At 34.5% G+C, this 17,018-nt stretch overlaps 2 protein-coding genes across 2 annotated transcripts in view; both read right to left on the bottom strand.

The window, feature by feature from the left end:
• The window catches only part of LOC138705131 (facilitated trehalose transporter Tret1-like), a 59,151-nt gene extending 55,870 nt beyond the window's left edge, over nucleotides 1–3,281 (bottom strand). The window contains exon 1 of the mRNA XM_069833783.1: nucleotides 2,232–3,281. The gene's annotated coding sequence lies outside the window, so the exon portion shown is untranslated. The remainder of the gene's footprint in view (nucleotides 1–2,231) is intronic.
• A 93-nt stretch (nucleotides 3,282–3,374) lies between these two features.
• LOC138705130 (facilitated trehalose transporter Tret1-like) lies at nucleotides 3,375–15,837 on the bottom strand. The gene is made up of 2 exons (XM_069833780.1): nucleotides 15,695–15,837; nucleotides 3,375–7,438 (listed from the first exon to the last, which is right to left on the bottom strand). Exons 1-2 carry the CDS (start codon nucleotides 15,780–15,782, stop codon nucleotides 6,051–6,053), a joined length of 1,476 nt encoding a protein of 491 aa, XP_069689881.1. The 5' UTR covers nucleotides 15,783–15,837; the 3' UTR covers nucleotides 3,375–6,050.
• Between the last annotated feature and the right edge of the window lie 1,181 nt (nucleotides 15,838–17,018).

Below are 17,018 nucleotides of genomic sequence, written 5' to 3'. Positions count from 1 at the left end.
ACCTCCATTATTTTTCCGTAATATTCTGCATAATAAACAGCATCCAACCACGTTTTCCAGCGGTTCAAGACTGGCTGCGTGGGTAAGGGTATTCCAGGGGCAATTGTTTGGAACAGCAACACACTCATTATAGTATGTTTGATTGAATTCTTGTCTGCACTGAACAAATGTTAAGCTTTTACTATTCCAACCACAGTAATGCAGAAACATGTGCTTACATAGGTATACATTCGATGTAGCTCCTCTATCTATTTGGAACGGTCACAACTCTTAACATGAACTGCTTATACTACGAGACCGGGCGGTCGCTCACCTCCTCTATACTACCGAACATCGGCAACCTGATTGCATGCTGCGTGTGGCAATTCAACGAAGTCTACTTATCAGTTTATCACATTCAAGTTGTCCAAAATGTTTATACAGTTTAATTCGTTTCTTAAATATTTCACTGCCAGCACCAGTATTCCTCGGTTATTTCAAGTTTATCACTAATAATAATAATAATAATAATAATAATAATAATAATAATAATAATAACAATAATAATAACAATCCGTGGTGTTACAGTCCTTTAAGGGTCTAGACCTACCAGCCGGCTGCTAGCCTGAGGTCCACATAACGAAGCAGAGTTAGGCGATCATTCAATCAGAATGGAGGTATCGTGTGGTTAGTACGATGATCCCCCCAGCCGTTAGCTGGCTTGCGTGAACGGATTTCGTGCCTATCGTAGCTTTCCAAATGCATCACGATGTTGGATGGACATCGATTCGATACACTGGCTGAAATTTTGTAAGAAAATTTATTTCCCCACGAATTCGAACCAGCGCGCAATCCGTACCGCGAGCCTCGGTAAGATGTCTTAGACCACGACACCTCGACGCGGGATAGTTTAACACCAATACCATTTCAAATGAATGGTAATATGTGGATTTATATTACACTGATGGTGGATCGAAAAGCAGAAATGTAAAGGTCCATCATAACTAGGGAATTGTAAAGGTGGCTGACACATAAATATCAATATCAATACCATTTCAAATATTAGTACGTGAGATGAATCAGAAGAATCAATATGTTCATGCTGTATTCTTTTTAAGATATCCTATTACATCTTCTTAATTGAAAGTTTTGGTCCTCTCAACAATATCCCACTAAATTTGCAATAAAGGAAAAATGATCAAACAAGTCTAAACCTTTATTAATTATTCAGGCTGTCAAAAGTCACTGAAAAAAACCATGAGGAGATAAACTCATTACAAAAATTCCAATGTGTGTGGCACCATTAAAAAGAAAAGAGTATGACGCAAAACAAGAAAGAGGTACAATGGAAATTCTATAAATATGGTGGCATTGTCTTCTTTGATGTGTGGTAGCGAAGCCTGGCCGACTTGAAGAGTAGATGAATGGCAATTGGATTAAGCAGAAAGTTTCTGAGATTTATAGCAGACTTCACAATTTTAAATAAGAGGATAATTAAATATGAGTAGTTGAGTGAGCAAAAGAAAGGAAGAAAATTAAGTTGATTTCAACATGTTCAAAGAATGTCACCAGAAATAATCCCGTACTACCAACTTACTGGAATAAGAAGAAAGATCGAGGACAAAGAGAGAAGCTTTGAAGATGTTACGGGAACATAAGCGCAATCCCAGAAGAACAAGAACAATTATTATTATTATTATTATTATTATTATTATTATTATTATTATTATTATTATTACGATGATTATGTATATGGTAACAATTATATCTTCTAAATTGCCGTTCTTCTTAAAACATATACCCGTATATTTAATTTTCTCTTTCATCTGTTACAGTAAGATACCAATATGAAACTATGTAATATAGGTACTCTTCGAAAATTATTGCCGATCCTAACCAACTTGATGGTTTCAGCGCCTTCACTGTGGTGACCGGTCCTACGTGTATGCATTACTGATTGCATGAGGGTAAACAAGAAGGAGAAACACTAGAACAAATATGTAATCAATTAATTAAAGAGAACTCATCTAAGAAGAAAATAAATTAAAAGAAAGAATGTTATTATTCTTTACTAAAGTGAGAATATTTTAAAACTATCGGTTCGCAAGTCGGCAACTTACCGGCGCAACTCTTCCGCATTCGCCGCATGTCCTCCCGTGAACTCAAAGGTGCCACAACACTTTATCCCTTTAAATCACACTGTAGGTACTACACATTAATTAAGTTACTTGATTAATTAATTCGATGCTCACCCTTTGAACAGAAGGTACTGAAAGTATTGCCCACTTTGTGTGATGCACAATCTATATCTTCTTAAGAAACTATCATTTACACACGTTATTTCTTCTTTTCATCAAGTTTTTTTCTTCTGTCAGCATATAACGTGTTCGTTCCTTCTTACGATCACTCACAGAACCTGTTTCATCAAACTTATTCACTAAATCCAATACCGGTATTGTTTTTCGTGATGGAATTAGGCTATTAATAAATTACACTTAAATCTTTTCCTTGTTCTACCTCACGATAACTTGCACTTATGTTGGCCTACATCTTCAAAATGTACGTATATACGATGACGCAGTGACCAACCATTGCACTACACAAGACACACTGCGCTGCCCCGAATGAAGCGTGAACGGACTGTCCATACTTCGAGACAGCTCGCAGGAGAATGTGGGGAATGCCTATGAAGTGCTGTGAGCTAACGGAGGGATATACCAGTGGATGCGAGGGGGTCCCGTTGGTAAGCGGCCGAATCGTGAACCGATAGTCTTAAAACATTTTCATCGTATACGTTCTTTAATAATTTCGGTATGGTCAAAATGTTTACTTCTCAAAACTTACTGCATTTGCTTACAAAGCAAATGAAACTTCTTAAATTAAAAAATTAAATTCAGTTTAAAGCTTTAATTAAGTAATAAAATGAAATGGAGATGGTAACATTTCTCAATTAAATTTTGTGTTCATAGGTAAAAGAGAGAGAAACTGCATATTATTATTATTATTATTATTATTATTATTATTATTATTATTATTACTACTACTATTATTATTGCCATAATAGTCGTGGTGGTAGTATTAGTGATGCTGGCGATAGTGGTGTGGTGGTTGCGTTAGTGAAAATAAAATGAAATAAAAAATGGGATTAAGATACAGTACTTCCTAAAGAAGTGGGGACTTTAATACAGTGTTCAAAGAAATTGCTGCATATTATTTCATTTCAAACATAGGCTATAAGTTACAATATGTTTTTGCTCAAAAAATTATTGCATATTAGTTTATTGCAAACTAATGAAATATGCAATACCAGTACTTTCAGAGCAAAAAAAATGTAATATATTGCACATTCTCCATAAGTATACTATAAAATAATATAACAACAATTTCTTTGAGCACTGTGTGATCTATGGAGAAGTTCTCAACAGCGAAATTAAGTAGGTTTAAGGCCCATTCACAATGACAATTAAACATAACGTAAGCGTTAACTTCAGAACGAAAACGTTACCATAAAATCAAGAAGTCATAACATCATTCACGATGAGAACATAAACATAACCGTAAAGATATTTGGTAACTATGGAACAACGATGTCATTTCGCCATGTTCTGTTGTATACTTCAACGCTCTACGATTGTGTATTGTTTCCAAATCACGTAAGCATGAACATGAAAGTTTGTAATTTGCAAACTTTCGTGTTATCGTCTAACGGTAATGTTAATGTCAGTGTTTATGTGAATCATTGTGAATGATCCCATTTGGTAACCTGACCGCAAACTTCTGTGTTTATGTTACGTCTATGTTTAATTTTTAGTGTGAATGGGTCTTTACACTGCTTACAAAAGCAACAGGTATTATAATACTGTTTCCTACGTCGATCTTCCCCACTGTCCTGGAAACCGTCCACGATTACAGATACTCTGATCATAAACTGACGCTATACTTATCTGATGATATCTGAAACTGTGGCTGTAGCATGGCTACGTTTATCGGGATATGTAAATTTCCAGAATATTCGTTATATGAGTTCGGAAGCGTCTCATCTCATCAGTTGCATGAGCGCCCATTACATGACATTCATAATGTCTATAACATTACGCAAAAATATCCGGGCTTAGTATTCATGAATGTATTGAAGCGATGCCAAGCTAGTTTGCGAGCAGCTACACATCATTTCAACATTTTTTGTAATATAATGGAAGATTAAACACTGTGGTAGCATTTAATTACACTTTTAAGGGAAGATTACTGCCCTATATCGCAAATGTTAAATTTTCTTAATTAATTACCCATTATCTCAGAAAATACTGAAGATATAGTACTGAAAATTTTACAGGACAAATTTCTAAGTAAACTAACGTATACTATTATCAAGAAATGAAAGTTGCAAGAGATTTTATGTTTTAAAATAATATTTATTTTATTTTGTTATTTTGTATATATTCTTTTTTTTCAGTCGGCCTGGTTGGCACAGTTGGTATAGCGCTGACCTTCTATGGCCGAGGTTGTGGATTCGGTGCTGGCCCAGTCGGTAGCATTTAAATGTGCTTAAATGTGACAGGCTCATGTCAGTAGATTTACTGGCATGTAAAAGAACTCCTTCGAGACAAAATTCCTGTACACCGGTGACGCTGATATAACTTCGGCAGTTGCGAGTGTCATTAAATAAAGCATAACATTTATATATATTTTTTTTCTGATGAAACAAATATATTACTCGACCATTCTGTTTGTGGAACGGCATTCGCTTTTACTAATACACAGCACGCCGCTGTTACGTCACCTGTGCAATATGATCGTTGTTTTATTCTAGTCATGAACTGCCTTTCTCTTTCCCACAGAGTAACAACACAAGATCGCAGCGCCGCTGTTTACGTTCCACATACAAAATGGTCACCTAGTAGGCCTACATCATTGTGCATCAAATTCATTCCTGCAATACTATTGTTAGTATGTTATTAAAATTTAATCCTTCTATCATTTATAGTTTCTGAGAAAATGAATCATTTGCATAAAGAACGATATAAAATGAATATTATTTTTTAAATTTTACAATCTGTATTTGTTGATAAATGTGAGTCGGTTTTTCTTATAAACATTGTGGGCCGTATTCATAGACATTCTTAGCGCGGGCTTTCGGTGGATGATTAGCGAACTAACGTTTTTCGTATTCATAAACCAGTGTCAGTGATATGATATGATATGAATCCTATTTAGCATGCTCGTAGCCCGGGCTAGCAAAATGTCTATGAATAGCACCCTTAATCTATATTCTGTAAAAATTTTAGTACGATATCTTCAGTAGTTCCTGAGATAATTGACCATTAAATGAGCAAATTTAACATTGGCACATTGGTAGTAAAGGTCAGTTAATCTCTCGTTAATCCTTTAGATTATTAATAAGAGTGAAGAGTAGTCTCTGTTCGTGTATTTCACCGTGAAAGTTAACTCCGTTACGAGAGGCGAAGGGCTAGCAACGGGCCGGGTAATGGCCGATACATGTTGGGGGTCTCCAAGATTAAATGTTTTTATAAAAGGTAAAGGTAAAGGTATCCCTGTAACATGCCATGAAGGCACTTGGGGGGGCATGGAAGTAGAGCCCCATGCTTTCCATGACCTCGGCACTAGAATGAGGTGGTGTGGTCGGCACCACGCTCTGACCGCCTTTTACCCCCGGGAAAGACCCGGTACTCAATTTTATAGGAGGCTGAGTGAACCTCGGGGCCGTTCTGAAAGTTTGGCAACGAGAAAAAATCCTGTCACCACCTGGGATCGAACCCCGGACCTTCCAGTCCGTAGCCAGCTGCTCTACACTAACTCGAAAGGCCTCCAATAAAAAAATTACACAAGTCCTTTTTTGTATGTTTTATTTTTCATTTAATAGTATTCCTCTCAGTCTTCCAGTTTTAAAAATGTCACTCATAAAGTATGAAATCAATATCGAATAATTTATTTAAAAAGCTTAAGAATACAAATATTTATTTAAAAAAAGCATTAATTGAGCAACGTTTTTTATAAAAAATAACTTAAATAATAGTACCTTGCACGCATCTACACACGTTGTTTGTCTAGTATTAATACCTATCCTTTTCCTCTGTGTTAGTTGCATTCGCACCAACTGTTTCTACATCACTTTTAACATCGTCACCATTGAGTTCACGTAGAATTGACTGTAAACTTCTGTTTTTTGTTTCGGGTACTTTGAATATGGTGAAAACTGTACAAGAGATACAGATGCCAGCAAATAACCAGTAACATCCGTAAATACCTAATACGTCAACTATATTCGCATAGAATTGTGTACTAAGAAATGCCATTATCCACACGATCATGGTTGTCACTGTTGTAGCAATACCTCTTGCTTCCGGGCTAAACACTTCTGACATTATAGTGAAAGTAACAGACATCAACCCGACGGACAACGAAAACACATAAAACGCAAGGCAGATTATTGGAATGAGACCGTAGCTTGACATGTCATACATTTTCTCCTGTAGGAAGAAATAAATACCTAAAATTATCAAAGAGATTGACACTACTATTTGGGAGCTTATGATAAGAATTCTTCTCCCAAGAAGATCTGTAAAAACTGAAGATGCAAATGCTCCGAAAAACTGCACTGATGCAAGTATGACAGTTGCAATATTTGGCGACACTGTACTTCCAGCTAACTCAAAAATACTGACAGCGTAAGTTAGAACTACTGATAATCCGGAGAGCTGTTGAGAAGCTGCGAGAACAATGCATATAATTAAACCACGCCGCGTTGCACGAGATGACATGATCTGTTTGATAGAAACACTTTTTGTTGCACTTTCTTTCACAACCACTGTCAATTTCATGATCTCCATTTCTGCAGCCTGCACGTTTCCTCCACGAAGCCAAAGTAGGGAGTTCATTGCTTCTAAATGTTTTTGTCTTCTGACCAAATATAGCGGAGATTCAGGTAGCCAGTAGAAGCCAAATACGAAGACCAGAGGTAGAATGAGGCATATGATGCCCATATCTCTGATTGTCATGTAAGGAGCAATTCCACAGTAGAATATAAAAGCCACATTACCAATTGGCGTTCGGAGGGCGCCTAGAGCACCTCTGATGCTGTCTTCGGCAATCTCTCCGACGTACATCGGACAAAATGCCGTAACTCCACCGGCGGCAACACCACTGATGAATCGAAAGACGTAGAAGAGGTACAATGATTCAGTGAATACGACGGGCAGCCATCCGATAATGAAAGGTATGACGGTGGCGTAGCCAGCAATCTTCCGCCCGTAGTTCTGAGAAATGAAGCTGAAGACTGGAGACCCAGCGACGGCTCCGAGGAACACAAGGGACGCCAGCAGGGATTCTTCTTCCACGGTTATATTTCTGCCATCCAGTGGCGGGTTTCCAGATTTGAGAAGTGGTAAAGATGGAATGGCCCATGCCATCGTAACTCCGAAAGATAAGGCTATCAAGTTTGCTGAAATGAAATATATAAAATTATGTGAGATACAGATAACTTCTTCATGGAAAAGTTTATAATAGATTACTATTGAGGCGTCTCTGGAACAAGAACGTAACTACAACATCTTTAATATCAGATAAAGAGCATCAAACAATTTAGATCTGGTATAAGAGCTTGTAGAGGGTGCTGTGTTTGTTGGAAGGAAACAATATTTTGTCAGAAGGAAATATGTTATTAAGGTTTCAATATATGTTGAAAACGGAAAAATTGCATAGCGTACTTTATGTTGTTATTCCACAGAATGCCTCAATTTCACTTTTATGATAAAATGCAAATTATTACATGTTACTGATATTCTCTAAATGGATAATATTGAACAAATGAGTAAACAAAAGCATTGGAAGTGTATAAAAAAAGTATTGAAATAAATAGTTCAGTCTGCTGAAATGAAATTTTTACTTCGCAGAGTTTTGAAATTCTTTACCTCATTTTAATTTTCTATGAAAAATCTATATGTTAACATTAGTTACATACAGAAACACTGCGTACAGATGGAGGAAGAAGTTATAGCATTTGTTTAATCTGGCAAAGATAATGCCATTATACCTAACTTCCTCTTTACTAGGAGATTACAACTACAAATACTACAATTATGCATGGAGAGACGATAAGATTGAATAGATTATAAGAAATGAGTGTTGCGAAATGACACATAATTTCTCATTATACGTGTCACGCATTTCTTGAAGATTCAGTTCATTTATGTTGTTGTGGATAGCATCACTACGCGCAGAAATTATAAATTAATTTCAGTTTCCTGTATTGTACACAAAAGACTCCTTAGATGCTCCAAAATGTGAGATATTGAGTAGGTTTATGTATCTAATTTTGTAAAAAAATTCCATAACATTTGTTCATGTAATTATATTGTAATCCCTACTAATATTATTTCGTGTTTTACGAAAATTACTATTTCTATGAAAAGACATTATTCCTTTATGATAATATTCTGTGTTAGTTTCCAAGAAAACAGCCTGCATAAACAAACACTCAAGGGAAATTAAATAAATTAAAGGGCAACCTTCTCCAAAGCAAGAAAATCTGGTCAAGAGAACAGAAGATTTCATTATGATAAGGGATCCTTCCATGGCACTTAAAATATATTTTGACGAGAAACGAACTCTAAACATGCCGAAAATTTGGAAATAAGAGATAGGGGAAAAGCATACAAGGAACTTGTACTTCCTTAATTCTAAGATGCATTGTACATGAGCTGTCTCTAATGTTTAGTATAGAGAATTGATATTTTACCGTCATACCAGAAGGCACCCGAAAATTAATTTCGCATCTCTTTAACAATATTGATAAATTATTTTCATATACATTTATTTTGTATTAACTTTTGAAGTCCATAATGTTCCTAAATTTAACTTTTATGTTCTACATTAGTTCCTATTTTCATTACTTTTCATTCAAAGGATTAAATGAAAAATCTTATTTGATTTTATTAGTCGAGACATCTGTCCTGAGATCTTATTAAAAGTACGAGTTAGAAAACATTTTCTTTAAAGATTAGGTAGTAATTATTTTCATCTTTCCTTTCTGAAGTGTATGAACATTTATTTTACTGGTAAAAGATTATTGACGTCTAGTAAAAGCCTTAATTCTGGATGGGGAAGATACGTAATTTCGGCGGGTTCTTCTAGAATAATTTTATTAACCATTGTTCTTAAACTTTCCCTGTCCGTCTGCGCCCCTTGCATCTAAGAAAATAAATGTCATATTAATTACCATGATTGCAGAATACCAAATACTTAAATCTACAGAAAACGGTTTCTCATTAGTCAATATTTGTAAAATGTAAGACAATTAAAAATACAAAAATTAGACAGGACCTCAAAATAGTTACAACGAAAGAAAGATTAGACAAATAGCTACCAACTGTAAAGAACTTGAAAGAAATTAATATTTATGAGGAATCTTAATCTATAAACCAAAAGGAAGGCATAACATACACCCACTATAAAAGCCTACGAGTAGGCCTACTGTGAAGTTGTAAACTCTTGTAGATGCCTAATGATTAGAAATAATTGGTGGTGAAGATTTTTGCGATGGTGGTGGTATTGAAGTCAATAATTAATTACGTAGTAAGTCGAATTACCTATATTATGAAGTACGGGATTATTTTCTAAGTAATCCTTCTAGATATATCGCCTTTGAGAAATATTCATGCCCTTCTTAGTGTGGTACCGACCTCACCACCTCATTCTTTTGTCGCAGACAAGAAGGCATGGAGCTCTACTTACATGGCCCCTAAGCGCATTCATGACATATATAGGAGATATATTTACCTTTTTCCTAATTCCTCGTCTCACACCTAAATTCAGTATAAATAGTCCAGCCACAAGTCGAAAGATTAAAAGGGTTAGTAGAGGTACGTACAGTTTAATTTTAGTTTTTTATTTTAGAACGATTTATCAACTGCTATGGTTATTTAGCCTCTAGCGTCTGAATGATATAAAGGTGACAATGTTAGCGAGATGAGTCCAGGATCCAGCGCCGAAAGTTACCCAGCATTTGCTCTTAATGGGTTGAGGGAAAATCCTGGATAAGACCTCAAACAGGTAACTTTGTCCCAATCAGGATTTGAACCCGGGCTCGCTAGTTTCACGGTCAGACGTGGGTAGACACGTACAATAACAAGAGTAGAAAAGTGGAGAATTAAAAAGTAAAATATACGCGTTCTTTGAGAGGACCTTGGAGCTTTTATATCAATGTGAGCTCCTAAACCCTTGTCACTTGTCTCAGTCCGAGGTGGGCCATTACACTGAATGGACGTACAAATTTTTTAAAGAAAGATGTCTAAAAGGACGTAATATATTAAAAAGTACAGCCTAGATTAAAGAGAAACATATTGCTAAGCAATTCAAATTATCTACGAGACATCTTCCTCAGCAACAGATTCGTGCAGCTTTTTGCCGTCTGTTGAGTCAATGGAAATCTACTTACTGGATTAGTGGGTTCCCTTCTACTATGAATTATAATTTGAACCCTATTCTTGCATATTTCCAAGCGCAGTCTTTCAGTTCGATCAGAAGGAAAAAAAAGTATAGACTAATTGGGTCACAGAAATCAAAAGAGTTGTTGGGAGTAACTAAAAACATCGTTCCCATTTCGACCATGTATAAAATATCATCCTCACATAAAATAAAATTATTCACAGGCATATATGACTAGGTTACTTAGCAACTTGATTAAATAAACTCCATCCTACACTAGTAATATATGTTACAAGAGCGGTATGTTGACGTTTTCATGTTCGAGGAAAAGATTAAAAAAGCTCAACTACGTTTCGCTTTTTCAATCTCTTCCTCGAACATGAAAACAAACATACCGCTCGTGTATCGTACATTATTTTGTGCGAAGATCGTTTATTACATACCTGAAAGACGAATTTCTAATTAGTTGCAATGAAATCTCCATGTTGGTTTCTGTTTAATGACGGCAACTTCGGAAAACCAAAATATCTTCCTTCAACATTGTTGCTATAAAATGTTTTCTGTGTTTACTATACTCCAGCAGGCCGTGATATACGTCTGTCTTTTTTTTTCCCCCAGTCTATAAATGCGAACTTAAAACAAACGGTAAGGTTATGTAATGATTTATTTTTCATTTTAATATTTTAACAATATTATTTATATAACATATTGCAGTAATAACATCGGCATCTGGAATCTTGTTGATTTTTTCACGGCTGTCTTAATGTTACTTGTATCAGGAATGCAATAAGTTTCGTGGAGTAGTAGACTTTACTTAATTTTTGCAAATATTTAAAAACAATAATTAACATTGCAATTTAGGTGAAATTGCAATGGTAAGTTTCCAATTTATAATTATTACTATGTTAAACGTCTCTAAAAATAATATGTTAAAAGCCTAAAGCAGTCAAATGAATGTCGCGCTTAAGCGGTAAGAAGAGGGAAATTGTTATGTGTGTTAAGTTGGGAATGTGGTATTTCACACTTACCGCGTATTGGTTCTGTGCGGAAAACAAGCAAATACGCACGATCTCGCACAAAGTATTTCGTGATACTATTCTCATCTAATTACAATATTTATGGAAAATTCTCTTTCATTTTACTCTCACAAAATCATTTATGAAAAGTTCGTTTCTATTGAACAATGTAATGTAACTCTTCAACCATTCGATATCCTTTTTAAGAAATTTCTATTTTTTTATGTTTATTGGCCGAGTTGATTTTTTTTACATTACATATCAACCTGGACTTTCATTAATACTTCCATAAACCAGAAAAATATCTGGATGCGAGCTGTAAAACTGGAATTAAAATTACTGTGAAATAATTCAAATCATATGTAGTGCGTGACACGCTTGCCCGTAGAGGAGAAATAAATGTTGCTGACTCATTTTAATTCAGTCGATTATTGTTACAAGATACTAAGTCAGTTTTTAACACATGGACATTTTGATGGATTTCTTATTTTTTATTTATTTTTTTTAGGATAAAACCAACCAATTACACTTCATCAGTGATGCTGAAACACAACACAGAAATAACTTCACAATTGAGGGGGTCAGCGCAACAGTGGTCTAACCCTCTTCAATGTGAAAAATTAAATATTGAGCCTTCTGTTGATTTTGACGTGAACTATCTTCCTACGAAGTGGAATACACCAATCCACCATTATATAGTTTGTTAGGAAGCATGTAATTTTCCCCCTAAAAATATCACTTCTTTTTCTAAATTAAAAAGTGGCTTAGACCACTGTTGCGCTGACCCCCTCAATTCTTAAGAGAATAGAACAGTTTTCTTCGATTATTTCAATACTGAAAAAAATGGCAATGTCAGATTTAGTTATTACAAACATAATAGTTTCTTCCCTTATTCGCTCATTGACTGGACACGACAGGCATGGCAGACAGAAAGTGAAATCCTGATTTGGTTGGATTGGAAACGAATCTTCCGTTAGTCATTTCTGCGTAATAACTCTATCTTAATATATAATAATCAGAATATTGTACGAAATGGAAATATAAAAATTGGAGATTTCTTCTATCTTGGAGCAACAGTAACAAATATAAATGACACTAGGGAGGAAATTAAACTCAGAATCAATATGGGAAATGTCTGTTATTATTCGGTTGAGAAGCTTTTGTCATCTAGTCTGCTGTCAAAAAATCTGAAAGTTAGAATTTATAAAACAATTATATTACTTGTTATTCTGTAAGGTTGTGAAATTTTGACTCTCACCTTGAGAAAGGAACAGAGATTAAGGGTGTTTGAGAATAAGGCTCTTAGGAAAATATTTGGGACTAAGAGAGATGAAGTTACAGGAGAATGGAGAAAGTTACACAACGCAAAACTGCACGCATTGTAGTCTTCACCTGACATAATTAGGAACAATAAATCCAGACGTTTGGCAGGGCATGTAGCACGTATGGGGGAATCCAGAAATGCATATAGAGTGTTAGTTGGGAGGCCGGAGGGAAAAATACTTTTGGGGAGGCCGAGACGTAGGTGAAAGGATAATATTAAAATGGATTTGAGGGAGATGGGATATGATGATACAGACTGGATTAAACTTGCACAGGATAGAGGTCGATGGCGGGCTTATGTGAGGACGGCAATGAACCTGCGGTTCCTTAAAAGGCACTTGTAAGTAAGTAAGTTTGCTCTATCTTAATCCCATCTGAACAATAATTCCGGTTTTCTTGTCGAACTGATATATGCTATTTCCAAAGGATCTTAAAGAGTTATGTTATTTCCAAGCAGTTGTGCCACTTATCCCACTCAAAGTTGAGCTTCTAATTGAATGACTTAAGGAATTGGCGGGAAAAAGTACGCAAAGACACAAAGCTAATGCTAGTAATGTGTAAAATTACTTTAAACAATACTCTATTTTTAAATAGATGGAGCCTATTATTTGCGTATATAACTTGATAATTATATTCATATAAGAGGCGAAAGATCATCAAACATAAACAAAAATAAGTAAAACAAATTGTTTATTATATAACAGAGTGGAAGGAGGTGCATTACATTAATTCACATACTTACAGAGTAGGTCATCAAGAGCAAATGTTACCAAATAATGTTTATGATATGACCAATAATCGTTTAATTTAGACATTTTTTCGAGAAAAGTTGAGCCAACATGTGGCAACGCTGCAGAGCATAAATAATAGTGCATACTCCTTCACTTTACTGTCTTACAAAGGGATGAGTGTAATATTAATTGTACCCTGACTGCAGTTCTGCCGGCCACAAGTGAAATTTGCATTTCCTTTCTAGACAATTAATCTAAACCTGTACTCTTTATGATTAATTTACAACTGAAAAAATTCATAAAGCCTAAAAATATTGATATCTTCAAGCAATTTCATGAAATTCGAAATTAAAATTTTAACACGAAACATATTCTGAGGTTACGAAATGCAAATCTTTTACGAACATCACATGAAACTTGTTTAAATTGAGAGAATGTTCTTTCTATGTTATACGACGTTACAGGGGCACATTTATAATATAATATATTACATCATTATTATTTAATGACCCCATGAGTACCTGCTTGCAATTCTACCCTGCTTATGAATCCAGTGACGTAATAGATGTACCAGAAGAAAGTACTCGATCCGCTGTACGTTTGGGAACAGAAATGCGCTGCCTTCTTATTATGTGGCATATTAAGGAGGGCACTGAATTGGAAAGCAAGACTCAGCACATTTCTATAAATATTATAAAAATAGATAGATGTAATAGCTGTACAAAACTACTGTATGGATAACTATTATACACTCTGGATAGAAATTCGATTCCATTGAGAAATTAGTAGGTATCTAATGGCTGACCAGAAGTACAGTAGAAAAGGAATTAAGCACTTTCAAGTATGAGTATATTACATAAATACTAGTAACATCATAATTACAAATTAAAATGGCACTGCCATGTAAATAAATGCTTCAAGTTATTTCACCATTGTAGGCCTACAAGTTAAAAAATTAAAATAAATTAAGTCTTGGAAAGAATAATTTTGACAAGAATTCACAAGACTGAATAGTTTGTTAATACTTGCAGGTGATGATTATTATTAATGATCTTTTTGTTTAATTGATTTAATTTACTGACAGAGTTAAGGCCACGAGGCCTTCTCTTTCGGTCAGCCTACCTCATATATAAAATATATTGTAAATAAAAATAACAGAGATACAGAAAGTAATGGAATAATAATAAAATGGTAATGATAATAATAATAAAAATAGTAAAATGAAGATGGTGGTGGTGGTACTGGTAGTAATAGTGGTGATGGTAGTGATGGTGGTGGTGGTGGTGGTATAATAGTAGTAGTAGTAGTAGTAGTAGTAGTAGTAGTAGTAGTAGCACAGAGCGTTCGAAGTTTAGAAAATACTATTGGGTTTATAGCAGTCTTTTAGCAGACATCACCCCTATTTGTAATATAACTGAAATGAGTTAATTACGTATTTTCCAACGTACAGTATTATAAACTAGGGTCTGTTGGACAGTCGGGCATGTTGGACACTTTGTACTTCAACGTGTTACTTCGCCACTTGTGGGCACCACATTCTGCTAGAAGTCAATGACGGAAATAGCCACGAGTGGGACTACTTCAGTCATTGACTTCTAGCAGAATGTGGTGCCCACAAGTGGAGAGGTAACACGTTAAAGTACAAAGTGTCCAACATGCCCGACTGTCCAACAGACCCTAGTTTACCCTATATAAACTAACAGAAGTACATATATTCCATTTATTCGGTTATTGGAAATACAACATAAACTAATATAAAGTATATCTATTTATAAGTAACATGAAGCGTTTATATTGTATTTTATTTTTAATTTAACCTCTATTTTGTATTCCGGATCCTAGTGGCCAGCCGTAGATGTCGGCCAGATGTCCCAAATTGTGCTTATTACAATATTTAGATTTACTTTTGTTATTTTCTATTAGTTAAAATATACGTAAAGAACTTATTTTAGTAATAATACAAAGAGGGATCATGTCCGCTAAGAAGACGCCTTTATACCCTATGGTATTTTCTGAACTCCGAACGCTCTATGAAACGAATCCTGATTTGAATTCTAGTTCTTGCTACTGCGGCACTAGTTTCCATCTAGAGAACCTTACGGAATGTAGGAGCTCACCCCTACATCCACTCCATCTGGCTTTCGAAACGTTAAAAATCAGAACCTTGGAAAGTTACATCACGATATTTTTTGTCGCTCTTACCTACACAAGTAGCACCTAACTGTCTTAGTTTGCTCTTCCATCGTTTTGATTGGCTGTCGTCGACTGTGGTTATTCTGAGCTTCCTCATGATGCGTAGTGCTGCAGGCTTCACAACAGAGTGCCACGCAACATCTATATTGCAGCTCCTCTTAGATACGCACTGTCATCCTTAATGATCCATCTCTTTGACCTTGTTTCATGTTACCAGGAACTTTCCACGTGATTACTGAGATACTGGAAAATACTTCTCATCGTCTTAGGAAATACGTTCATTTAAGTTAATAGGTACCTATGTATGGAATAGGAGACTAACACTCTACCTTAGCTAGATCCGTAGTGTTATGATTGTGTACATTATTATTATTATTATTATTATTATTATTATTATTATTATTATTATTACTACTACTACTACTACTACTACTACTACTACTACAGTATTAATATTATTATTTTTATTAGTATTAATTTTATTGTATTTTCTCAATTTTTTAATTTAATTTTATTTTATTTATATGCTAGTAAGTTTGAAATGAATACAAGTTAATGCAATGTAAGATAAACTAGCCCATTCCTGAATGAGTAAGACTAGTGCTCAGGAGGGGATTCCAATACAGACAGAAATAAAATTAAAATTGAGAGTGAATACAGGTTAAAAAGTGTTTAATATGTTTAAAACCAAACTATAAATCTAATACAATTGTTTTTATTAATTTGGAGAGGATTCGTGGTTGAAATTATATTAGAATAGAATTTGTTTAATAATCTGGGTCCTTGACTCATGTTATGATAAAAAGCTGCATTGGTTTTACATTTAGGTTCAGACAAACGCGGAGAATTCATATGTTTAGTTCTACTGTATATTTATGTATATATCTTTCAAAGTTATTCAGATTTTTGTGAAAATATTTTAATAAAATAAAATAATAAATTTGTTTAATTTCTAAAGATTTGAAATGTTTAAACAATTCAGTTGAGTAATCTTTTTGCTTTTTAAAACAAATGTTTAATACTTTTTTTCTGTAGTAAAATTAAGGGATAAAGGTTGGATTTATAAGTTCCACCCCAACATATAAATAAATATAGATTGAAATAATGCTAAATAAATTATACGTGAACAGTTAGTTGACAAAATATTTCTTAGAACAACAAAGTAATATAATGTTTTACGTAATTTATTAGAAAAATAATGAATATGATTATTCCATTTTAAATGATTATTATCAATAATTATACCTAAATATTTAACCTCATTAACTTCATTAATAACTGAACAATTGCAATTTATGCAAATCAAGCTTTCAGGTATAACTCCCTGTGAAGT

Source organism: Periplaneta americana, chromosome 8, assembly GCF_040183065.1.
Source record: "Periplaneta americana isolate PAMFEO1 chromosome 8, P.americana_PAMFEO1_priV1, whole genome shotgun sequence".
Taxonomy (NCBI): domain Eukaryota; kingdom Metazoa; phylum Arthropoda; class Insecta; order Blattodea; family Blattidae; genus Periplaneta; species Periplaneta americana.
This window is presented reverse-complemented; position numbering and strand designations above follow the sequence as displayed.